Source organism: Eptesicus fuscus, chromosome 23, assembly GCF_027574615.1.
Source record: "Eptesicus fuscus isolate TK198812 chromosome 23, DD_ASM_mEF_20220401, whole genome shotgun sequence".
NCBI classification, from domain to species: Eukaryota; Metazoa; Chordata; class Mammalia; order Chiroptera; family Vespertilionidae; genus Eptesicus; species Eptesicus fuscus.
Window position 1 is genome coordinate 2,036,999 of NC_072495.1, and position 25,089 is coordinate 2,062,087.

Genomic DNA, 25,089 nt, shown 5'->3' on the forward strand with positions numbered 1-25,089 from the left:
ACAACATCGCCGTCACCCTTTCTCCCGGCAGCCCTCGGGAGCGTCCAGGGAGACTGAGGCCCCCAGAGGTTGGTCAGGGCTCAGGCCCCGCCCAGAACGGCCAGGAGGACCCCCAGCACGGAGGGAGCAGAGCGCACGCTCCGCGGGAGGGGCGGAGGGACGCACCTTCAGGAGGATGGTGTGGGACATGGAGGCGTTGGCGTGGATGATGATGGTGGCGGTCTTGTCGTCCCGGATCTCTTTGAGGAGTGGGGTGGGGTCCCTGGTGTCATCCAGCATCCGGACGGAGAGGGTGTCCTTGGAGATGAGGAACTGCCGGAGCAGCTTCTCCAGGTTCAGAAGGCCTGGAGGGGAGAGAGGACGAAGGCCCCGAGGGTCCGCATGCCGCCTGGGACCCACTGGAGCAGGAGCAGGAGCCGGCCACGCCCCAGGGCCTGCTGAGGCAGGTGGCCCAGCAAGTGCATCTTTGCCTGAGCAAGGTTCTTAGCTGTTTGAGCTTCCAGTATCCCCTCTGCAATAAAACATGCTCCTGCGCTTCCAGGGCTCCCCCTGACTCCCCTGGGAAGCTCCTATAAGGCAGACAATGCACTCCCCCCAGGCAGACAGAGCCCCCACTCTCTCCTGTCCCCCACCCCCGAGGCAGACAGAGCCCCCACTCGCTCCTGGGGTTCCCCGAGGCAGACAGAGCCTCCACTCGCTCCTGGGGTTCCCCCAGGCAGACAGAGCCCCCACTCTCTCCTGGGGTTCCCCCAGGCAGACAGAGCCCCTACTCGCTCCTGGGGCTCCCCCAGGCAGACAAAGTCTCCACTCGCTCCTGGGGTTCCCCCAGGCAGACAGAGCCCCCACTGGCTCCTGGGGTTCCCCCAGGCAGACAGAGCCCCCACTCGCTCCTGGGGTTCCCCGAGGCAGACAGAGCCTCCACTCGCTCCTGGGGTTCCCCCAGGCAGACAGAGCCCCCACTCGCTCCTGGGGTTCCCCCAGGCAGACAGAGCCCCCACTCGCTCCTGGGGTTCCCCCAGGCAGACAGAGCCCCCACTCGCTCCTGGGGTTCCCCCAGGCAGACAGAGCCCCCACTCGCTCCTGGTCCTCGGGCAGCACTGGCCAGCAGGCAGCCCTGGGCTCAGGGACCACCAGGCCTGGGCTTCTTGCCCTCGCTTAGCCACTCGCTCACTGAGTGACCTGTTCGTGCGGCCGGGTCGCTTGGCCCCAGTTTCTTCATCTGGGACATGAGAGCAGCAACAGCGGCCGGCTCACAGGGCCGTGGCGAGGATTAGATGAGGCACGTGAAACACTTGGGCCGAAGCGTGCACACGGCAAACCCTCCTCGCCGTTACATGCACTCTCAACAGCCTTCACCTGCGTTGTGGGGGTCGGGGCCCGGCCCCTTGTGATCACAGGCCCAGAAAACGGGTCTTGCAAAACACTGTGAGCTCCTCAGAGCACAGTGGCTGCATCAGACAAAGTGTTAGTACAGCTTTAAAAGAACAGGCTTCAAGCTGCACCCCAGCAGGCAATCATGGGGCCCAGAACAGAACAGGAAGACTGGACCGCTCTAAGGACACTCCCTCCTCCGCCCCTCCGGTCCCTGCTACCTGCTGCCTGGGGCAGGGGTCGGGGGAGAGGGTCCAGAATGTGTGAATGAGACAAAAGGTCTTAATTCTGCTCTGTCTTTAAGGCAGGCCAGCGAGTGTGCAGGTCTCCTGGGAACACAGTGAGCTCAAGCCCAATGGAATAGGCATTTGCTCTTCAAAGCAAGCTCAAAAGTAACGTTTATCAAACCCTATTACGCTCCAGGTGACTGGCTGAGCTTTGTACGTGGTCCACCTCATTTAAGCACTCCCAGCGATGCCACAGGGTCGTCAGTCCCCGGCACAGAGCCCGAGGCTGCAGACAGGGCCGCTGGAACAGGGGCTCCACACGCGGAGCAGAGGGAAGGCCTGGCTCGCTCACCAGGCTGAGGCCCCACGCTCCCGCTTCCGTCCTGGCTGAAGGGACATGAAACGCAGGAATGTCCTGAGGTGTCCAGAGACCCCTCCCTGCTCAGGTAACTCCCCGTCTTGACTCTTGAGGATCCAAAGGTCAGAGAGAGCGGGAGCTGGGAGGAGGGTCCATGCCTGCCTCTTTCTGTTACAGAGGCCTTGCCTGGCCACCGGGGAGCCAGCTGGCTCAGGGTCCCATGTTCTCCTCTCCATCCAGCCCTCTTCCCATGGACCAGGCTGCCGCTGCGGACAGAACCACAGAGGGCAGCAGGCATAGAGCCGAGGCCGGCCGCGGCGTTTTCTCTGGATGCGAACAGGGACAAAGTAGCAGACGGAGCCCACGGGCCTGGCACGAGGGGGACGGGAGCTCTAGGAGGTGGGCGACCTCTATCCCATGGGGCCTGAGCAGCATTCCAGGGGCTGGAGGCTGCGGGTGGTGGGGAGGGGAGCCTGGAAGGGCCAGCTGTGCACCACGGAATGGGGCTGCCTTTCCTCCTCCCCACGGGACAGACGGTAAAGAGCCACGGCTGCCCGTGCCCCTCGAAGCCCCCTCCACCGGCCTCCATGGCAGTGAGGGTGGTGGGCACTTGCTGCCAATCCCTGAGGCAGGTCTGGGTTCAAGCGCAAGGTCAGCCCTCCCTGGCTCTGTGACCTTGAGAGGTCACCTAACCTCTTCGAGGCTCCATCTTCATCTGTAAAATGGGTGTAACAGGCCAGAGTTCAAGGAGGTCCCTGAGGAAAGCTCGCTGGGAACTGGAATATGTAGTATCCATGTTACTTCTGTGTTTCCTCATCCCGAGAGCTCAGAAGGGTGGCCCAGTGAGGCAGAACGAAGAGGGAGGAGAGAAATCTGTTGAACCAAACTCACCCTGCGCACCCCAAGGGCCAGGCACTGGCCCCCAAACCCAGAAGGGAAGATGGTCCTGCCCTCCAGGAGCTTAAGGTCCAAGGAGCTAAGTCTATAGGAAAGTTCGGCTGTTTCCTATAGAAGAAAACGTCCCTGTTTTCTTCCACGGCCTGAATGCCGGGTTTTCTAGGGCCGCCGCATTGAATGCCGGGTTTTCTAGGGCTGCAGCATTGAATGCCGGGTTTCTGGGGCTGCAGCATTGAATGCCAGGTTTTCTAGGGCCGCCGCATTGAATGCTGGGTTTTCTAGGGCTGCAGCATTGAATGCCGGGTTTTCTAGGGCTGCAGCATTGAATGCCGGGTTTCTGGGGCTGCAGCATTGAATGCCAGGTTTTCTAGGGCCGCCGCATTGAATGCCAGGTTTTCTAGGGCCGCCGCATTGAATGCCGGGTTTTCTAGGGCCGCCGCATTGAATGCTGGGTTTTCTAGGGCTGCAGCATTGAATGCCGGGTTTTCTAGGGCTGCAGCATTGAATGCCGGGTTTCTGGGGCTGCAGCATTGAATGCCGGGTTTTCTGGGGCTGCAGCATTGAATGCCAGGTTTTCTAGGGCCGCCGCATTGAATGCCGGGTTTTCTAGGGCCGCAGCATTGAATGCCAGGTTTTCTAGGGCCGCCGCATTGAATGTCAGGTTTCTGGGGCAGCCGCGTTCTGTCCTGTAAGTGAATGGAGAGGGTATTCACCCCTTTCCTCTTTGCCGATGGGAAAGCACAGCCTCGCGGGCACTGAGGCCTGGAGCCAGCCTTTCGGAGGGCATCGCCCTGACTCAGGAAAGACCTGCCTGTGGCGGGCAGGAGGGAGCACGCAGCTGCAGGGGGCGGGAGGCGTCCCAGGGGATCTGGATGCAGCTGGGAGAATCTTTGTAGCGTGACTGGGAAAGAGGCCACATCCCCTGGGGTCATTCAGTCTTGGCAATGAAATTCAATGGAAGGAGACAAAGCCTGGGGGTGAGAGCGGGGTTACTCTCCTCCCAGAGGCCAGAGGTCTGGCAATAGGGAGAGGGGCCGCCTCACCGGGTTAGTAAGAGGATGTCCAGTAAGCAGAACAGTGTCTGTCACCTAGAAAGTGCTGCGCAAATCTAGTTTCCACCCCCCTCCCTCCACCTTCACAGCCCAACCATCCTTCACCGTCTCCCACCTCTCACAAAGCTTATCGTCCCACCCACAGCACAGCCGTGGTTATGTCAACTGATGGCCAGTGGCGCCAATTCAACACCAACAGGAACCCCCATTTTGGGGTGTGGGGAAGACGAAACCTTATTTAGTGCAAATAGCTCAGCGGTCACACAGTGCGATCGGTCGCAGGGCCGGGAGCTACCTGTGAGGCTCCCAGGGCCCAGGCCTCCCTCTGCAGGCAGCTCTGCCCGCCCCACACCAGTCCACGCCAGTCTGTTCATTCTGCCCGCTCCACGCCAGTCCACGCCAGTCTGCTCATTCCGCCCACTCCACGCCAGTCCACGCCAGTCTGCTCATTCCACCCGCCCCACACCAGTCCACGCCAGTCTGCTCATTCTGCCCACTCCACGCCAGTCCACGCCAGTCTGCTCATTCCGCCCGCCCCACGCCAGTCCACGCCAGTCTGTTCATTCTGCCCGCTCCATGCCAGTCCACGCCAGTCTGCTCGCTCCACCCGCCCCACGCCAGTCCACGCCAGTCTGCTCATTCCACCCGCCCCACACCAGTCCACGCCAGTCTGTTCATTCTGCCCGCTCCACGCCAGTCCACGCCAGTCTGCTCGCTCCGCCCACCCCACGCCAGTCCACGCCAGCCTGCCTGGCTTTGCTCTGTGCTGCTAGTGCGCTCTGCTCGGCTCCAGTGAGACGTCTTCAGTGTTTCGGCTGCAGCCTGAGGAAGGCAGCCTCCAGCTGCCAAGGAAAGTGCACTCCCAGAGGGGCGCTGGCTCTCATGGACAGAAGTCCCAGCCCCTGGCCCCGGACTGGCCCATCCTCATGCAAATGAGAACCCAGACCCTCACATTTGACTGGTCCAAAGGCGCTGTCCTAATTGACCAGAATAGGATGCTCTGATGGGTCAGACCTGCGCAGCTCCGATTGGATGGGGAAAGCCTCAGCCGTGTTGGTTGAACTAGGATTTGAGGAACTGCTTTATGAGGGCGGATCAGCGGCAGCTCAGCGCAGAACCTTCCCGCGGGGAAGTGCGGTTTGCGTGAGAGGCCCCTGTGCAGACATGGCTGCTAGGCTCTGCTCTTTTTTAAATTGATCCCTTCTTAGTAGGTATCTTTTTTTTTCCCTTTCAGGATTCAGTTAAACTATTGTATAGCATCTAAATAGGTATATCTATCTATATCGGGGGTCCTCAAACTTTTTAAACAGGGGGCCAGTTCACTGTCCCTCAGACCGTTGGAGGGCTGGACTATTATTAAAAAAAAACTATGAACAAATTCCTATGCACACTGCACATATCTTATTTTGAAGTAAAAAAACAAAAGGGCAAAAACACCCGCATGTGGCCCGCGGGCCGTAGTTTGAGGACGCCTGACCTATATAAAACCCTAATATGCAAATCGACCAAACGGCATAATGACCAGCAGAATGACTGGTCACTATTACACACACTGACCACCAGGGGGCAGACACTCAATGCAGGAGCTGCCCCCAGCCCACAGGCCCTGACCAGCTGCAGCGGTGGGGGGTGAGGCCGGTGAGCAGGCGGCACCAGGCCAGCCAAGATGGGTGCAAGCAGGGGCCCCCTGATCACCCCTCAGAAGGAGGCAACTGGCAGCAGCGGCAGGGGGCAGGGCCGGCGAGTGGGCAGTGCCAGGCCAGCCAAGGCGGGTGCAAGCAGGAGCCCTGATCACCCCGCCAGTCGCTGCACAGATTGGCCCTGATCGCCGGCCAGGCCCAGGGACCCTGCCTGTGCACGAATTTTGTGCACCAGGCCTCCAGTGTGTTACATATTACAACATGCACACACATACACTATTTCACCTTGTTGGGTAGGAGTCCCACTCACACTTCTCTGCACATCTCTCATGCGAGGCAGGGTTTGGGGTGCTTACTGACCAATGGAACTAGAGACTGTGGGCCACAGACAGCACCCCCACATCCTAACAGACCAGGGAGCTGCAGTGCCTGGTGGGGCAGAGGAAGCAACGAGGTTTCTGTCTGGAGGAAGACACTCTGGTCCCCGGCAGCCTCGGAACCACTCCAGGAACATGAGCGGCTGGGCGCCCCCGAGACAGGCCTCCCTCAGCCTGAGGCAGAACTTCTGTTCAAGATGCCAGCGACGACGCAGCGGCAGCGGCAGCGGCAGGAGGGAGGAGCCAGGCACTGCAGGCAGTCGGGAAGGGCTGAGCCTCCGAGGAGGCTGCCCAGGGATTAAACCCAAACCTGGGGCTGGAAGTTGAACTAGAAGAATGTTGACATCTTTCCAGCGCACAGATTCTCTAATTCTATGAATCAGAAGAGAATATTTTAAAAATTCTAGGCAGGAAAAGAAATTCGCAGAAAAGAAAGTGTGGTTTGGTTACTTTAAAAATATTAGGAGTGTTTCAGTGCATTTGACATGCTTCAATTGTCATTCTCTTCACTTCCACCCATTTAATGGAACGAAGGGGTTTGCCAGAGGCAGCTGCACGGAGAGGCCAGAAGCTGCTCTCCCCCTGGCCTCCCTTCCACCCCCAGCAGCCCTCCTCTCCAGAAGGCCCTGGCCCAGCAGGGGTCCTTGCCAAGTCCAGCTCAGGATGAGGGGACCCCTCAGCCCCGCACAGGATATGGGTGGCCTGCTGTTCTGGGCAGGAGAAAGGCTGGCTGTGGGGAGTGGAAGGCAGGGACCAGTGGGGGTGGAGGGAGATGGAGAGGCTGTGAAAGACAGGGCCAGGGTTGGACAGGGCCAGAGGGCAATGACACAAATGCCCACAGGAAGGCTCTTCGGGGGACACAGAGGACCTCGTATCAAAAAACAAGATAAACACCCATTTCCATGGGCATCACTTCCTCTCCACCGGCTGATGCCTTGGGTGCGGGCTTTGCTTCTGCAAATGTTAATGTTCCCCGGAGGCAGCTGGCATAATCCCGACCTCAGAGGAAGGTGGGGAGGGCTAGTGAGCAACACGGAGCTCACCGCTGTGCACGGAGCCCTAAACCTGGAAGTCTCCATCGCCCTCCTGCTTGCCAGGCACCCGTGCCCCAGGAGTGGCTTCAGACCGTTCCATGGAGCAGATGAGGGAGCAGGACGAGGCTCCGACGTGTTGCTGGTGGGGACGGGGCACAGAATTAGTTCAAATGCTTGAACAACATATTTCACTTGCTTCTTTGTTTTGTCCCATCCCACACTCAGCTCGACCCAAGAATGGGCAGGGAGGGCCGAACAGGGCCAGAGGGGAAAGGGAGGATGTGGGGAGGCTGAGCTTCTCCCTCACAGGCAGGGCAGTCTGTGCCTGGCGTGGCCGTGGAGACTGTCCCCTTGTCTGATGGAAAGATGGGGTGGGAAGAACGTGGCCTCTGCACTGCCTCAGTCTCCCAAATTCACAGTGTTTCTCGCATGGGCCTCAGCTGCCAGGCCCCAGCAGACCGAGAGCAAGAGGGACTGTGGCTAGACACAAGGAAGAGCTTCCTGTCAGGTTGGTGAGCACGGAGAGAACTGCAGGAGAAGCTTTGCCTGGAGATGTTTACAGCCTGTGCTTTGTCCCTCAACACTCCTGCTGTGAGCACAGGGCGCGCCGGTTCTGTCCTGCCTGAGGGGGGTTGTGGCAGAAATTGCCAGGGGAGTCCTTGACTCCGTTACACCATTCAGTGGTGCAAGGATCCCACACGAGGGGGGCCACCTGGTTCCCAGCCATGTTCTATCAAAGACAAGCATCCGATGGGCTCCCAGCTCAGCATCCTTTTGGACCCATGGCCAACCTACTGGGAAGATGAGGAGGTAAGAGAGTTGTTTGGTATAGGACCGGCCAGCGTCCATGCTAATGTGCGCTGCACACCTCTGCGAGGGGAACTAGGACAGAGTGGTAGCCAATACTTCTGGGTTTGGGGGGGGCACAAAACTCGTTTTTCCCAAAGCACACATCATCTAAAGTAGCACTGCCCGATGGAACACCTGGTGGGAAAGTTCTAGACCTGCGCTGTCCACATGTGGCCACTGAGACCTGGAAATGTGGCTGGTGAGAGTGAGGAGCAGTTTTACATTTCACTTAGGAATCCCAGTATTTCCAAGCCTGGGTTGTAATAAATAAGAGATGTGAAAAGCACACGTGGGCTCTGGTCCAAGATGGCGGCATGGGAATACCCTGCACTCCCCTCTCCAGCAAGTCATACAATGACACCTACAGACAGAGCAGTTCCCCCTGGAGAAGAATGGGAGCTGACCAAACAGCTTCTGCACAACCAGTGAGAGAGAGAGAGAGAGGAGAGAGAGAGGCTGACCACACAAAACAGGTCTCTGAAACAGCTCTGGCTCTGGCTCCAGCTTCCAGCCTCATGACTCGCTGCCAGACTCTCCTCAAGTCGCATTCAAGTTCACATTAGCTGCAGCTCCCACCCAGGTGTGGCTTGTCCTCAGAATTACCTCCCTCTGCTACAGCCCAGCTTACCTCCAGAATCCCTACAGCTAGCCCACCTCCAGCTGCTGCTCGGTCCCAGGGTGCCTTGCCCCAGGAACTCTGGGAGGCCTGAGCCCCTGCCAGGGTCCAGTACAGCCTGCCCTTGGCCCTTCCCATTCCAGGCACAGCTCCAGGCCTTGGTAAGGCCTGACCCCCAGTAACTCCCATGCAGGCTCCAGCTCCCGCTGGCCTGCCAAGGACACCAACATGCCATCCACACAGGAGCCCTCCTACACAAGGTCACTCCTATAGGACCAGGAGAGGTTGCTGTTTCACTCAACTCATACAAACACTCGGAGACGGCCAACATGAAGAGACAGAGAAATACGTCCCGAACTAAAGACCAGCACAAAGCCCCAGAAAAAGAATGAAATGAAACAGAGACAAGCAGTCCATCAGATAAAGAGTTCAAAACACTGGTTATTAGGATGCTCAATGATCTCAACAAAGAAATAGGAAACATAAAAAAGGAGACAGAAAACATAAAAAAACAACCCGTCTGAAATAAAGAATGCAGTAACTGACATGAAGAATACATTGGATGGGATCAACAGCAGGATAGAGGAAGCAGAGGATCTAATCAGTGATTGGGGAGACAAAGGAGCAGAACACATCCAGTTGGAACAGCAAAAAGAAAAAGGAATTAAAAAAATAAGTGCAGTTTAGGGGCCTCTGGGACAACGTCAGGTATCCCAACATTTGAATTACAGTGGTCCCAGAAGAAGAGAGAAAAAGACAAAACCTTTCCCAAAAGTTAATGACTGAAAACTTCCCCAATATGGTGAAGCAAAAGACACACAACTCCAGGAAGCACAAAACGTCCCAAACAAGATGAACCCAAAGAGGGCCACACCAAAACACATCATAATTAAAATGCCAGAAGTTAGATCAACGAGGATTTTTTTTAACTTCATAGTTGAAAAGAAACACAAACTTAACAATATACCAAATAGACAACTAGATTAAAGAAAAGTAAAAAAGAAAGAACCCAAGTGACTTTTAGCTAGAGTACTTTTACTCCCCTCATTCTGAAGATAAAGGGACCAAAAGAACTACAAAAAAACTGACATGACTTAATAGGTTAGTAGGTGTATTATTAACAGTGGTATTGGTGTAGTAATTCTGAAACACGTTTATGGGCTGTAGAATTGAACAAAGGAGTAAATATATTGATTTTGTTGGGAGCCAGGCTTCTTATGATGAGCTAAAGGAACTACAAATATAAAGTGGTGAAAGGCAAGAATGATAGGAAATGGATATTTTCCCCAGTTTATCCACTGAAAGGACGTAAGAGATGACACCTAGCTTCCCGACCTAGGGTTCTATTATTCCTTGAAACACACACACAAAACAAACAAACCAAACAAAACAATAAAACAGGGGTCCTTAGCCAAATGGCTGAGTCCCGGGCTGGGCTGGGGCGTGGACCTGGACCACCGTGGGCCAGAGGTAAGAAGGTGCTCAAAGGCAACAGGCACAGAGGCCAGCTTGCAGGAGCTCCCACTGCCAAACCTGGACCATCTGAGCCTCAACATAAGTAATAATAGCAACGGATTGTAGCCATTGAATAAACCGGAGTCCGTGGAGCCACACTGACAGGAGGAAATAAGTAAGGAGAAGCGAAGAGCCTCGCCGGAAACAGCTCACTCACCAATGCAGACAGAACGCTGCGCTCCGACCACTTCTGGCAGCCATGTGACCTGATTCAGGCAAAGCCCTGCATGTGCCCTAAGGAGCAGGGCATTCATGTACCTTCCGATAACCTCCCAGTTAGTTACTCCCGGGGGGGAAGCAGCACCGTCTACAAAATAACTGGCCCCAACCCTTCAAAATGGCGCAGTTGAGAGGCAGATCTAGCTGAAGGAAGGCTGAAGAGACATGGCAACTGAACTGCACCCGGTGACGGGCCTGGATCCTGGACTGAAGAACACTGACTGCAGGGCCTGGGGGTGGGCTCGGAATAGAGTGGGGATGGGGGCGGGGCTCCCACAGTGGGCTCGGCTGCTCTTCTTCCCTTGCAGTCCAGGAGTCATGTCGCTGAGCGGTGGGACAATGTGCCTGTGGAGGCCACCAGGGCCGGGCCCGGTGAGGACGGGGCTCCACCCTGACGGAGGGCGATGTCTGCAGGTGCCTTCAGGATGCCAGGGAGCGGGGAGGACATCCGTGCGCCCAGCAGTTCTGAGCAGCTACCGAGAGGAGCCCTGTGGGCATGGCATGGCCCTGCCCGTGCAGCCCCCCACCCCCCGGGCCCCCTGGCAGGCCTGCACAGCGAGCTGCCCAAACACAGGTGCCTGGGCCCGGGGCTGGGCCCCGCTGACAGCCCGCGGTCAGCACCCGGCCGACGGCATGGGTGCGGCTGCCACTGGGTGCACAGAGCAAGGGTTTCCTGGGAAATGCTGCTTAAAGGAGCTACATCTCAGACACTAAGTTCATGTCACAAACTGTCTGAGAGTCAGAGGAATGCATTTCCAAAACATGCATTTGCAGGAAACAAGTGCTTTATCACAAATTGACCTTGGCCCTTGTGCCGGCAGCAGAGCCTGCTCTCCAGGCAAGAAGCTCTTCAGCCCATCAAGTACAATCGCACCGCCTTCATCCCCGCCTCTCCTCAGCAGCGGCTGTAAGTGTGGGAACTGCCTTTGCGGGCGCACCAAGGCGTGGAGGTTGGCCAGTCTCCCTGTACCCAGTTCTCTCCGTTCTGCCCGTGCCCAGGGGATTCTGTCAGACAGACTGCTCTCTCTCTCTCTCTCTCTCTCTCTCTCTCTCTCTCTCTCTCACACACACACACACACACACATGCATACACACATGTGCACACACACATGGACAAGCAGCCAAGCAGAAGCTCTCTGTGTGGGCTCGCCCCGAGTGTGGGTCCTGGGGTGCTCTCCGATGGTCGGCTCCCTCGTCACTTTACGCTCCTGGGGAAAGTCAGCCAAGAAGGGGTGCTCACAGATGAGCACGTGATGCCGAGCCCCTGGTTATCCGCCCTGGGACCTAAGGGGGCGCCCCCTTCCTGTGTGTCCCCCCCCCCCAGGGCTGCAATCAGGTTGAAATCAGCCAGCTCGCGCGGGGGCTGCCGGGAGCCGGCCGGCCGGGGGCTTACATTCCGCTTTGGCGCAGACGAGGCAGGCCGTGGTGCAGTTGAAGAAGTTCAGGACCCCAGCCACAGCCACGCTGATGTCGGTGTTGCTGGGGTGCAGGTTCAGGGTGGTGAATCTCTGCAGCTGGAACTTGATAAACTCCTCTGGGGCCACTTTGAAATGAGGGACCTGAGAGGAGGAGCAAAAATGAGCAGCGGGTCGGGGGGTGGGGGTGGGGGTGGGGAGTCCAAAAAGAGGGAGAAAGGAGCTGGAGAGGCTGTGGAGGGAGGGGTTTTTAGGTCAGGCCTTTGCCTCACACCAGCGGGAAGCAGAGCTGGCAGGCCTCAGGCACCCACAGGATGGCACCCTAGACAGCCCTGAAGGCGGGCGGGCAGGGGAGAGCCTCCAGGAGGCCTGTGTGGGTGCCTGGGCACCGTGGGCTGATTCTGGAGGAAACTGCCCGCTGCTGAGCAGCTGGACAAGTGGCCCTCGAAGGCATAACCCTCATAATCCTCGAGTTGTCACGAATAAGTCAGCGCAGAGATGGCAGGACCTGGGGACCAAGAGACGAGGCAGGAGCACCAGCCAGCTCCCCCACGCCCTGGAACACGCACGTGGAGAGCCTGCGCGTGGGGCAGGTGCACACACGCCTGCTGTGGCCTCCTGGGCCAGTCAGCTCCCTCTGCCTCCGCTCCTGACCTTCCCAGCGGCACCGCCTGACCCCGCCTCTCCTCCTTGCGGCCTGGGATGGCTCCGTTATTGGCAGCTCAGGCGCCTGGGTAGGTTGTTGGACAGTGAAAACGCCATAAGCTGCCATCCACCTGGCTTTTCTTCTGTCTCCCTCAGCCCTGGCACAAGCTGGGAGAGCTGCAGGCTGCCCCGTGCCCTGCGCGGTGGGGCTGGAACTTCAGCACTCCTCCCTGAGGACCAGGGGCCTACGGGGACGGCCACATCACAGCAGGCATGACTCTGGACGGGGGTTAAAGCAGGCAGGGCTGAGGATGAACAGCAGGAAGAACTCTGATGGTGCGTTCACTGGCCAGCCCGTCTGCGATGGTTCTGAGATGGTCTCCGTGGGAGTCAGCGACCTTATCGTTTTAAGCTTCTGAGGAACGTCGGCCAGAGGCCGGATCTCCGTGAAACCAGGTGAGGGGAGAGGAAGGTTAGCAGAGACGGGGGAGAAATGTCTGAATTCAACTAGGATTAGCCCCTGAACTGACAGGGCAGCCACTGTTTCCAGCAGAGACAGAAAGTGCAGGCTGGGGGGTCCCGCGAGTCGCGAGCAGGGACTCGGAAGAGTGAGGCTGTGCCGTAGAGAATGCTGCGTCCCAGCTGTGTTTTGCATCCCATATGATTAGTGTAAGACGAATGAACCCTGTGAGGGCAAAGGTCACAGAGGAGCAAGATGGAGGCACAGGCCAGGCAGGGCGCGGGCGGGGCCTGGAGGACACATCTGGGCGTCTCTGGCCGGGGCCCGCCGCGCATGGACATCCAGCCGCCAGGGTTCCGTTAGCAGCGCACTCCCCTCGGGGAGATGATACCCTTAGAAAAGCCCTCAAATCCATGGGCTCAGGAAAGAGAAGGACAAATGGGGTGAAAGTCTGAAGATTTGGTCTGCATCCAGGTGGTGTGGCTTGGGGCCCAGCTCATGCCAATGAGGTGACGAGAGGGGCCTCTTGGGGCTTTGGGAGCATAAAGTGAGATCTGTGAGTGAAGGAGCAGCGCTCACGGCCGCACGCAGCACGTGCTCGGCAATGCCCCTTCTCCTCCTCTTTCCCCTTTTCCCCAAAACGCGGGGGCTCCGGACAAGCTCCGGAGCGGGGTGTGCAGGAGGCGAGGCTGAGGGCTCCCGGAGGGGCCTGGTGGGAGGAAGGACAGGCGCCGGGGGAGCCGCCAGCCGCTCTAATGAGCCAGGCAGAGGGTCTGGCCATGCCTGCTGACATTCCATCCAGGACCAAGAGCAACGCAGTTCCATCTGCGATTGCACACAGGCCCCGGAAGCCGCCGAGGAGGTGGGAGCAGGGAGGTGAGCGGGAGGGGGAGGGCAGCGGGGGAGCGCAGTGGTCAGGGCCCGGGGGTCAGCGGCACTCAAAGAAATGAGCTCCTTGGTGCGAGCGCCATTTCTTTTCCCTGGAGCTGCGGGAGTTCAGGGTGAGGCAGTTCAGCCTCATAGAATATTAAAAGCGATGCATGGTCTGGCTGGAGGCCCGGGGGCAGGGAGAGCATGCAGGTGCCTTTGCCACTGTCTCCAGGGATACGCTGGCAGGGAAAGAAGTGGTTGATTCTGGGAAGGCCTAGGGAAGATTCCAGTAACAGGCAGGACCGCTGCACTCCACAGCTTGTTTCTCTAGGGGTGAAGGAGGGAGAGAGGGATGAAACCAGGAGCAGCCGTGCCTTAGCCTCCCAGCATCCGCATCTCGCATGGAGCTGGAACCACAGGAAATGGCTCCGCACTTGGAAAGGAGGGAGGCTCCAGGGAGAGGCGGCACCTGCGAGGACGTTGCTGATGGACGAGCGACCCCTGGACTTGGTGAATGAGGTAGAAAGCAAAATAGAATCCCTTTCTAGAGAACTTATAAAGCAGGTTTTCAAACCTTATTTTACCAATCGACTGTAGCAATGCCTTCTTCCCCAGAGTCCCATTGTCTAAAATCATAACAGGATCTGTCACGTGGAGTCAGACTTCTGCCCTCCTGCCCCACCCCCACCCCATACCATCCCCAGCCCCCCTCTGCCCACCTCCCCCAGCCCCACCCTCCCCGAAGGACCACCGTAGACGCAAAGGCGTCCTTGAAATCCTGTTGCGAAACCTGCTTTGCGTCCCCTCCATCCAAACCCTCCATCCAAACAACCTGGAAAAGGCGCGTGTCCCACGAAGGACACTCCCTGACCTCGTTACATTCCTGCTGTCAGGGGCACAAATGGGCACCGCGGGCTCCGCTAGCCTCGGAGCCCACGGCATCTGCCCAGCACTCACCTCCTTCTCCCCACAGATGTTGCTGATGATGGAGCTGGAGGCCGGGCTGGAGGACGGGCCCAGGACAGCGACCACGCCCTTGGGGAGGATTTGACACACTGGGCGCAGCAGGGGAGAGCAGGGGCAGGAGAGAAACAAGGAAAAGAAACTCATCACGGTGCGGCCAGCGGCTGTGGGCTTGGCCCCCAGCCTCCCACTTCCCGCTGCCCCTCGCCTTCCACCTGCTGCCCGCCCGCCCACCCCCACTCTTCCGATCCCCTGGACTGCTGGGCTCCAGGGCTGTCTGACTGCCGTTTATGGGTGGTATTAAGTGAGGAAATGGCCCAGGCGATGGTGACATATGGCCACAACCGACAGGGTGTATAAATCCTCTGGCTGCCAGCAAAGGACACAGGCTGGTGGTGAGGAACCCCCCGCCCCCCGCCCCGGACTGCACTTGGGTTGCTGTTTAGATGGCTCTCTCCTCTCATCAGGTTCAAACCCCTAAGGGCGGGCGCCGAGCCTTATTAACTCAAATCCCCACGTTTCAGTCCCGGTGTCTCCCCGCTTTTCCTAGCAGGAGCAGGTGCCCAGTGCACGTTCCTGAGCGAGCGCAGGCATGGGCGGGACATGCAGTCAGAAAAGGAGGGAATCTAAGACTTTACTCTGCGATAGCCTGAGGAAGGAAGGGTGGGAGACAAGGGGAAACAGAGAGAGAACACATGGGCTAGCTCTCAGGGCGCCCACTGTGATGTCAGAACCCAGCCGCCGCCCCTCCTCCAGGGGTGCGCCAAGGCCCCCTCCCACACCTGCTCCTAAATGCAAAGCTTGATCCTGGCACCTTTCCCTCCACCTCGCACCACAGTCAAGTGGAGCCACTTCCCACGCTGTGACCTGGGGTGGAGGCAGCAGCCAGGGTGTAAAGCCACACCTGCACCCTGGTCTCTTCCTCTTAGGGCGGCGTCCGCATCACAGCCACCCAGCCAGCGGGTGCCTCGGATGGGTGCCGGTGGGGAGGGGGAGCCCCGGGGTTCACACCCAGCGCTGCAATTCACCAGATGACAGGCAGACCTGCAAGGTCCCCTCTCCGCCTGCAGCTCGGGCAGGGGTCCTGCAACAGCACAGGCCATCCACCTGCGGGCCCCGTGGCGTGACCGGACCGCAGCTTGAAGAATGTGACCTCAGCCTGCTAGATGGTCCGCGTTCATCAGCCCTCAAAGCCCGAAGCAGCTGCGGGCGGGTCTTATTCCTGACCCCCCAGGAGGAACGGCTCCCCGCGAGGCTGTGACTCCCCTGCAGTCACCGCCTGCGGGAGGTCGGAGCCAGCTCTGCAGTGCGAGTCTGTGAAGCCCCCCAGTGCTCACTCCGCGCCCTCAGTCACCTCACCGTCGCCTGCTCCTGCAGCCGTTCACCCATCTCTACACGCCCTACAGGTGCGGTCCCCATCCCACCTCGGCCTACCGGGTCTACTTCTCCAAGGTCACCCTGACCTCTGGGTCCCAGACACCTTCCGATCCTCATTCCCACCCCCTGCTCCGACCGCCCTTTTCCACTTCCATTGCTGCTCCTCTCCCGTCCGCCGCCTGCTCAGGTCAGAGGCCATCCAGTCTCACTGCCCGGGCCATCTCACCCTGCCTGCTGCCCCCGCTCTCATCTCTGCCCAGGTGGGCTGCACTCTGACGGACGTCCTGGGTTACAATGTCCAGTTCCAACCGCCTGCTGGATGTCAGCGGAGGGCTGTCCACACAGAGAGGCAGGACGCACCGTCATTAAGAGCACGGACTCCGAGGCCAGACCGCCTGGGTGAGTCTGGGCTCTGTCACTGCTGTGAGGCCTAGAGCAAGTCGCTGCCCCTCTGGGCCTGCTTCCTCAGCTCAGGAGCTGAAAGGCCAGCAGCACACACACCCCCACCCCGCCGCCCCCCGCGGGCTTGTTGTGGGACTAAATGAGTTAGTTCATGCAACGTTCTTAGAGTGGTGCGACATGCTACCCTGATCTTCTTATTCTGCCCACTACATCATATTTGCCATACTAGTGGCCTGGTGCACAAAATTCGTGTCCCTCAGCCTGGCCTGCACCTTCTCCAATCTGGGACCCCTCAGGGGATGTCTGACTGCCAGTTTAGGCCCGATCTGATTGCGCCTAAACCGGCAGTCGGACATCCCTCTCGAAATCCGAAACTGCTGGCTCATAACAGCTCACCTGCCTGCCTGCCTGATTGCCCCTAACCACTCTGCCTGCCAGCTGGCTCACCTCCAACTTCCCACCCCCTGCCAGCCTGCTCACCTCCAACTGCCCCCGCCCCCCCCCCCCGCTGGCCTACTTGCCCCCAACTGCCTCTGCCAGCTGTCCTGCTTGCCCCCAACTGCCCCCCCTTTGCCGAGACTAAAATTATATGTATATCCATATGAAGGCTACAGCTAAGCAAGTGCAGAAAACAGTTCTGCACTGCTCATCTCCAACAGCCCCCGCCTGCCAACCTGCTCACCCCTAACTGTACCCCCTTCTGGCCTGATTGCCCCTAACAGCCTCTGCCTCGGCCCCGCTACCATGGCTTTGTCCAGAAGGACATCCGGAAGGTCTCCCGATCTAATTAGCATATTACCCTTTTATTAGTATAGATATTTGCCATACATCATGGGATTTTATTTTCATACTTTTAGGATGAACATTCATTGTTTTCCCCACTTTGCAGATGGAGAAACTGAGGCTTTCAAAGTTTCAGGAACGTGTTCAAATCACATAGATAATATGGTAGAACTGGGCTTGCACTTGGAGACCCATCGAGCACCAAAGCCCACGTGCTGCACCACTGCACTCCCTTCCCTTAGCTCCCCAAGCTCAGAACCGCGGTCACCCTTGGCGCTCAGCGGCTCTATTCACCGGCTATACGAATCGGGGCCAGGTTTTGGCTCTTGACCTTCTCGCCCTGCCATTCCCTCCTGCCCACTCCACGGCACTGTTGCAGGTCGGCCTCCTCACAGGTCTCTGTCTCCAGGATCCTTCACTTCCAATCTGTCCTCAAACTGCGAGGCACATTGTAATCCCAGGGCGTAGCTCTGTGCTCCTGCCGCGCAGGCGCCAGCCACACTCACCTGTGCACGCGCAGCCCACAGCTGTGAACCACTGGCGCCCGCTCCGCTCCCCGCTCCCAGCTCCCCGCTCCCCGCTCCCAGCTCCCAGCTCCCAGCTCCCCGCTCCCCGCTCCCCGCTCCCAGCTCCCAGCTCCCAGCTCCGTGGGAGACTGGACATAAACTGAGTGTCTAGTCATAAGGGAATAGTTATCTAGAGTCCGGGTCACATACACAAAGGGAGAATTGCTTAGACTTTTAAAATGCTTATGAACAGTTTATAATAGCACTTAAATCTTTATACATTGAAATTAAGAGGAAAAAGCGGAGACTAAAATTATACGTATATCCATATGAAGGCTACAGTGCAGAAAACAGCTCTGCACTGAGAAACGACCGGACAATGTGACAAAAGTCTCCATTTGTTGAATGCTAATTCTGGCCCATGGTAAGCACTTCTATGAATTGACATTTCTCAAACCCCCAGTGAGATAGGTACCGTTACCATCGCCTTCATGTCACTGAGGAGGAAAGTGACAGAAACATGAGGCAGAGCAGGGTGCGCACGCTCTCCCCGCCCTCGTGGTGGTCCCCAGCCACCGCCTCGCCGGCCTCGCCCGGGCAGTAGTGATCGCTGGGATGTGGCACGGGACACAGGGTTTCTTCCCCGTTTTCCCCACTTTCTATAATGAGCACGTGTTCCTTTTAGATCATGTCATTATAAAAACAAGACGTAGTTATAAACGCTTTCTTTTGATGAGCCAGTAAACGCTAATGGATGTCCTGTCGCCTCAGCCTCCCGCCATCGCCCTTCGCTCCCGGGCACCCAGATCGTGCCGTCCTGCCCACCTGAGCCTGTGGCAGTGTTTCTTTCTGCCGAGCCAGGGTGCTAACCTGCTGCCTGAGATCTGGGGAGGAACAGTGGCCTGTGAGCATGCGGGTGAGGACTGGCACTGTTTCTCTAACCCTGACTGAGGTTCAGCTCTCCCCTTAACGCTGGATTTAGGCCGACCACGGTCTAGCGATAGCCCGCGTCTGTCGCCGGCAGACATCGCAGTGTTTCACACCACGTACAGTGCTGCAGACAGCCCGAGGCACGATTTATGTTCATAATGAATTCCAAATGCACTACAGGTACGAGGCTTGGCTATTCAGTATACTAACAGAGAAGCACATTTATTAATATTCCACTGTTAACATATTTTAACTGCATTACCGCTTCCTTGATAATCCTATTTTAGTTTATTCATTTGAACACTCTTTTCTGAGGAGGAGTCCATTAGCACCCGAGACTGTGCTGGGCGAGGCCTGTGACTCCCACTGACCCTCCCGCCACTCAGACCTGCCGGGCCGGAGGACTCCCTCCCTCCCTCCCTCTGCTCATGGCACAGTGCTGCCCTGTGGAGCCCCCTGCTGGGGCAGCTCCCTGTTCTCCCAGTTCCTGGCCAGTTCCTGCCCCTTGCTAGCTCATTCTCACAGAGAATTTTCTCCTAAAAACAAATTCTTATAGAAGGCCACAATCCCCTATTCCCAACCCGCAAACCCAAAAGGCTCTGAAACTGATCAAAAGAATGTATGCCCCCTTATGCTCATAGCAGCACAACTTACGATAGCTAAGATCTGGAAACAGCCCAAGTGCCCATCAGCAGACGAGTGGATAAAAAGCTGTGGGACATTTACATCATGGAATACTAGGCAGAGGTAAAAAGAAGGAGCTCTTACCCTCTGAGACAGCATGGAGGGACCTGGAGAGCATCATGCTTAGTGAAATAAGTCATTCAGAGAAAGACAAGTATCCCATGATCTCACTCATATGAGGAATCTAATGAACAAAATAAACTGATGAACGGAGTGGGTCCTGAGACATGAAATCATGGAACAGAGTGCGGACTCTCGGAGGGAAGGCAGGGGAGGGTGGGTGGGAGGTAATCAAACAAAGACCTAGTGCATATATGCATGGCCCATGGACACAGACAGTGGGGTGGTGAGGGCCTGCAGTGGGGAGGGGGGAGTGGTAGGCTGGGAGAGTAGGCTGAAGGGAATCAATGGGGGGATAAAGAGGACATATATAATACTTTTACAATAAAGATTTTTTTAAAGGCTCTGAAACTGGATGATTTTCATTAAACTCATTTGTTGGCAAAATTCGATTAACAAAGGCAAATGTGAAGCCATTTATAATATATAGAGGCCCGGTGCATGAAATTTGTGCATGGGTGTGTGTGTGTCCCTCAGCTCAGCCTGCACTCTCTCCAGTCTGGCTCCCAACCATTCACCTGCCTGGCTGCCTGATCACCCCCTAACCACTCCCCTGCCAGCTTGATCGATGCCTAACTGCTCCCCTGCCAGCCTGGTCACTGCTAACTGCCCTCCCCTGCCAACCTGGTCACCCCTAACTGTCCTCCCCTGCAGGCCTGGTCGCCCCCAACTGCCTTCCCCTGCCTGGTCACCCCCAACTGCCCTCCCCTGCCAGCCATCTTGTGGTAGCCATCTTTGACCACATGGGGGCGGCCATCTTGTGTGTTGGAGTGATCGTCAATTTGCATATTACCTCTTCATTATATAGGATGGATGTAATAATATATTGAATGTAAAGATGCATTTGTTTGAGTATGAGATTCTGCCCGAGCCCCCTGGAGATGTCATGTAATGTATGGTATAGGCACCACATGACCTTCCCAACATGTAGAAACTTCTGGATTCCAACAACATCCAGCCTCAGGCTTTGGTGACCTGTGCCTGCCATTCTGTGTCTAACCCCGTCTCCCTCACTGGAGCGGGAGCTCGGGGCAGGGGCCACTGCTCATCAGGTGCTGCTCGCCTGAGGGACGTGACCAATGAGCCCCCTGAGCAGTGAGCGCCTTCCCGGCAGCCCTTGCAGTCTGCTGGGACCGGGAATTCCCCTTCATTCCTGGGAGGAGGCCCTTGCTCAGGAGAAACAAGCCTTTTAGGAAGGACACTGGGCTGGTTCCGGTGCCACAGACCCTGCCATCCCTCCCTGTGAGGGCTCTGAGCCGGGGGGGCGGGGGGGCGCAGGGAGGAAACCGGAAACACGAGTGACCTGGGCGAGGCTGCAGAGTTCCCGCGGGCAGAGGGGTGTCAGAACGGCACTGAACTGTGGCGCTCAGACATCACCTGGCTCAGCAGCTGCTGGGATGGAGACGCGATGGGGTGTTGCAAGGAGGGGCAGTTCTTCCCCCCAGTTGTCTCTGGCCTTGCTTCCGAGGCCCTCAGAGACCTGGCGACCGGAGGGACTCACGGACACTCAGCTCCCTTTACAGGGCGGAGGCGCTTCCAAGGAGACGCCTGGGAAGATCCCGAGTTTCCACTTCCCCGTCTGGAAAATGAGGAGGCTGAACCAGATGATGTCTAAGCACCACAACTAAGTGCCTTCGGAGTCTGTCTTATGCACCCGAGACGCTGGTGACTTGGAGAAGGGAGCAAGGAATGTCTGTGGAGCAGTGCATCATGACTCCTGTGCCCTCCTCCTCCTCCTCTGCTCCCTCCTGCCGGCCGATGCAGTCTGTTGAGCAATGGGAGGAGACTAGCCCTCACCAGAGGCAGCTCCGCATCACCTGAGGTCATGGCCACGGAGCCTGCAGGAAGCCTGGGGGCTGGTACGGAAGGAGCAGCCATGCAAGCACACATGACCTGCCTGCGCCTCCCCCCGCCAGGCCCGGACAGCCAGCATCCTCGGGGTTTCCAGGGAGACAGTGTGGATGGCTGACAGCATGTCCGCCTCGCAGAGCCCAGCCCAGGCAGCGGGGGCAGCAGGGAGAAAGGGGGAAGGAGCCTTGTCCAGTGGCCCTGGGGGACACTGCTCTACGGGACAGAGGAAGGCCCTGTGCAGCTCCCTGCACAAGGAGGCTGAGGTGGAGACGAGATATGGAGAGGAGGAGGGAGGACCAGGTTGAGGACCTAATAGTCTTGACTGTTTCAGATCTGTGGGCTGTGGAGGGGGAGGGGAAAGCCTGAGGCAATGATGGTGCGGGGCAGAGGGGAGGAGTCAGATGTGGGTTCGAGGAAGTGTTATGAAGGACACTCTCAATTAACCCACTCAATGAGAGTCTATGTGGTCTTTCATGTGGACCAGACAGAAATGGGAGTGACTTCCTGCCATGTCTCCTCAGTGTCCAGGCTTGTTATTAAGTAACTAATGGCCTGGTGCACGGAATTCATGCACGAGGGGGGGGGGGGGGGTGTCCCTCAGCCCAGCCCTCACCCTCTGCAATTTGGGACCCCTCGGGGGATGTCCGACTGCCGGTTTAGGCCCGATCCCACAGGGATCAGAGGGATTGGGCCTAAACCGGCAGCCGGATATCCCTCTTGCAATCTGAAACTGCTGGATCATAACCGCTCACCTGCCTGCCTGCCTGATCACTCCTAACCACTCTGCCTGCTGGCCTGCTTGCCCCCAACTGCCCCCCGCCAGCCTGATCATCCCCAACTGACCCCCACTGATGACCTGCTTGCCCCCAACTGGTCCCCCCTGCTGACCAGCTCACCCCCAATTGCCCCCCCCCCCGCTGGCCTGATCACCCCCAACGCGCTCCCACCCCCACCGGTCTGATCACCCACAACTGCCCTCCCCTCTTGGCCCCTAACTGCCTCTATCTCGGCCCTGCCACCATGGCTTTGTCCAGAAGAACATCCGGAAGGTCTCCTGGAAGGTCTCCTAGTCTAATTAGCATATTACCCTTTTATTAGTATAGATAAAGGCCTGGTATACGGGTGGGGGCCAGCTGGTTTGCCCTGAAGGGTGTCCCAGATCATGGTGGGGGTTCCCTTGGGGGGCGGGGTGGCCTGGGAGAGTGGCCTGTGGTGGTTTGCAGGTCGGCCATGCCCTCATTGGGGTGGGGGTCCCCACTGGGGATGGTGCTGACGTGAGTGAGGGGCTGGGGCAGTTTGCAGGCCAGCCACACCCCACTGGGTGAGGGTCTCTGCTGGGGGTGTGTGGCCAGCCTGGGTAAGGGGCTGAGGGCTGTTTTCAGGCTGGCCACATCCCCTTCAGGGTGGGGTTCCCCGCTGGGGGGCCTGGCCAGCCTGGGTGAGGGGCTGAGGGCTGTTTGAAGGCCCCTCCCTTGGCTGCCGGCCCAGGCGACCCAAGCCTCCCGCACGCTCAGGCCGGCTCCGTGGCTGCCACCCACAGGCTCCTCCTTCAGTGGCCGGCCAGGGCTGGCGGGAAGCTTGGGTCACTCAGGCCTGCTCCATGACCACCACCCACAGGCCCCTCCTTTGGCAGCCGGCCCAGGCAGACAAGAAGCTTGGCTTCCTCTGTCGCCGGGGACGACCCAAGCCTCACGCCCGCTCCAGCTGGCTCTGTGGCTGCCACCATCTTTGTCCCACTAATTTGCATATTCCCTCCTGATTGGCTGTGGGTGTCGCAGAGTGATGGTCAATTACCATATTTCTTTCTTATTAGTATAGATGCCCTGTGTGAGACTGCTCATCGCAGCCTTGCTTTCAACCATCACGTGAGGTAAAGTCTAGACTTCAGAGTATTCCGTCTCTTTACATGTCATAGCCTTTGATTCTGAAACTGCCTCTGCGCCTTGGCAGACACTGCCTCCCTGAGCAAGGGTCACTGCAGTGGTTCGTGTGGGGCCTTTTGAAGTTCATCTCCGGCTAAGAGAAGGCGCGACGTACGTTGTAGGGTTACTTTCCGGCACCAAGCACGTCATCACCAGGACCTCTCTCACCTCCTGAAGCAGAGTCCCCGTCACAGGGCGGCAGGCATGAGGCTGGGGATGTTGTCAGGGCCTCGGAGCCATGACAACCCTTGAAGTTAACAATGCAGATGAGCCCTGGGCCACCAGCCTCAGAGACAGCCCACAGGTTGGGCAGGAGCTGGTTTGCATGGCTCCGAGCTGTCAGATGTACCAAGCCCGGAAAACTGGGAAGGGGGGTAGCTAATCACAAGGGATGCCCAGGGAGACATCCCTTGCCACCTGAGAGGAGTCCTGGAAATACAGGCTGCTGCCGGCAGGGAGGGCTGGCCTCTGAAAGAGAAGAGGAGAGACGGTGTGTGTGTGTGTGTGTGTGTGTGTGTGTGTGTGTGTGTGTGTGTGTCGGGGCGGCAGGGGGGGGGGGGGGAGCCTGCTCTGAGGTGAGGGGGAGAGAACAAAGCCAACAGCAGATCTATAGCTGCTCTTACTGAGTGAGCAGCTGCTGTGTGTGTGGTGCTGTGCCCTTGCCTGCACCGTATCCGCTCACACGCCTGGTGACCTAGGCGGTGACTCAGCCATCTCCAGGCGCACAGCTAGCCAATAGCTAGCCAGGATTTAGACCAGTGCAGCCTGCTTCTAAGACCCATGCTCCCCACTTCATGCCACAGTCTCCCCCAAGCAGGGATCACAGAGCTCTAGCTCCTCCTTCCTCCAGGCATCCTGTCTCCCTTCCCTCCCCCCCAGCACGGCAGGAAGCCCCTCCCTGCCCCCCAGCTTCTGCTCATCGCACCAGCCCCTCACCCCGTGCCCTTGCTTGGGAGGAAAGAGCTGGGCTGGAACCTTTCTCAGAGCTCTCGGGTCCTGTTAGAAACCCATTGTGGGGGAGCAGCTCTGGCTGCAGGCGAAAGGCCTTTGAGGTGAAAAGACAGAAGCCTCTTTTTGTGCCCCCACGGCCATGAGATGTGAACGCTGAACCCAGGGCCACTTGCTGAGGAAACAGCTGTGCCCAAGGGAGGGCGCTGGGAAGAAGCCTGAGTCGGCGGGGAATGAAGGCGTCCATCTCCTTCGTTCCCCTGGACCTGTGATGGCCCATCAGGAATGGGCGACCGGCGCCCCAGTGCTGCCAGGAACGCCTGCAGAACCAAAGGAAAGGCAGGGAGCCTGGCCGGGTGGCTCAGTGGTTAGAGCGTCGGCCTGCGGACGGAAGGGTCCCGGGTTCGATTCCAGTCAAGGGTTCGAAGCTTGGTTGCAGGCTCCTCCCTGGCCTGGGCCCTGGTCGGGTTCATGCAGGAGGCAAGCCATCGATGTGTTTCTCTCACACTGATGTTTCTCTCGGTCTCTCCCTCTCTCCCTCTCTCCCTAAAAATCTATGGAAAAATATCCTCGGGTGAGGATTAAGGAGAATAAAGGAAAGATAGAGGAGCTGGTCTTTCACATCAAACCCTTGTCTGAGACCTGCCCTCCGGCACCGAGGACACTGCAGCCTAGACGGGGCGGGGGAGGGGGGGGGGCACCCAGGGCCAGGACTGCTGACATCTCTGGCTTCGCTGGGAGGAGCCTGAGAAAGTTAAATCTTCCTTCCCGCCTGCTGGGCGCTAACCTCTATGACAACCAGGATCCCAGGGGTTCCTGCCCAGCCCCCGCCCAGAACAGTGCACAGGGACTCACTGAACAGCTGACGGGCCAGGTGCCTGCCCCAGGCCCTATCCGAGGAACCCGTGTCACGGGCTGCTGGGCCCAACTTCTGCAGTGAGCACCTGCCCTCAGTGTGTGTGTGGGGGGGAGGGGGGCACTTTCTCCAGGGGCGTTATGAGGCCATCGGGCCCACACCTGGGAGCCGAGAGACCAGTCACGCAAGACGAGCTGAACCA

At 58.1% G+C, this 25,089-nt stretch overlaps 1 protein-coding gene across 1 annotated transcript in view; it reads right to left on the reverse strand.

The window, feature by feature from the left end:
* Positions 1-25,089, reverse strand: part of GRIK4 (glutamate ionotropic receptor kainate type subunit 4) — a 204,195-nt gene that overhangs the window by 110,458 nt on the left and 68,648 nt on the right. The window contains exons 3-5 of the mRNA XM_054712522.1: positions 14,503-14,600; positions 11,549-11,714; positions 166-344 (exon numbers count right to left, since the gene is read on the reverse strand). Coding sequence (XP_054568497.1) covers positions 166-344; positions 11,549-11,714; positions 14,503-14,600 — 443 coding nt within the window. The remainder of the gene's footprint in view (positions 1-165; positions 345-11,548; positions 11,715-14,502; positions 14,601-25,089) is intronic.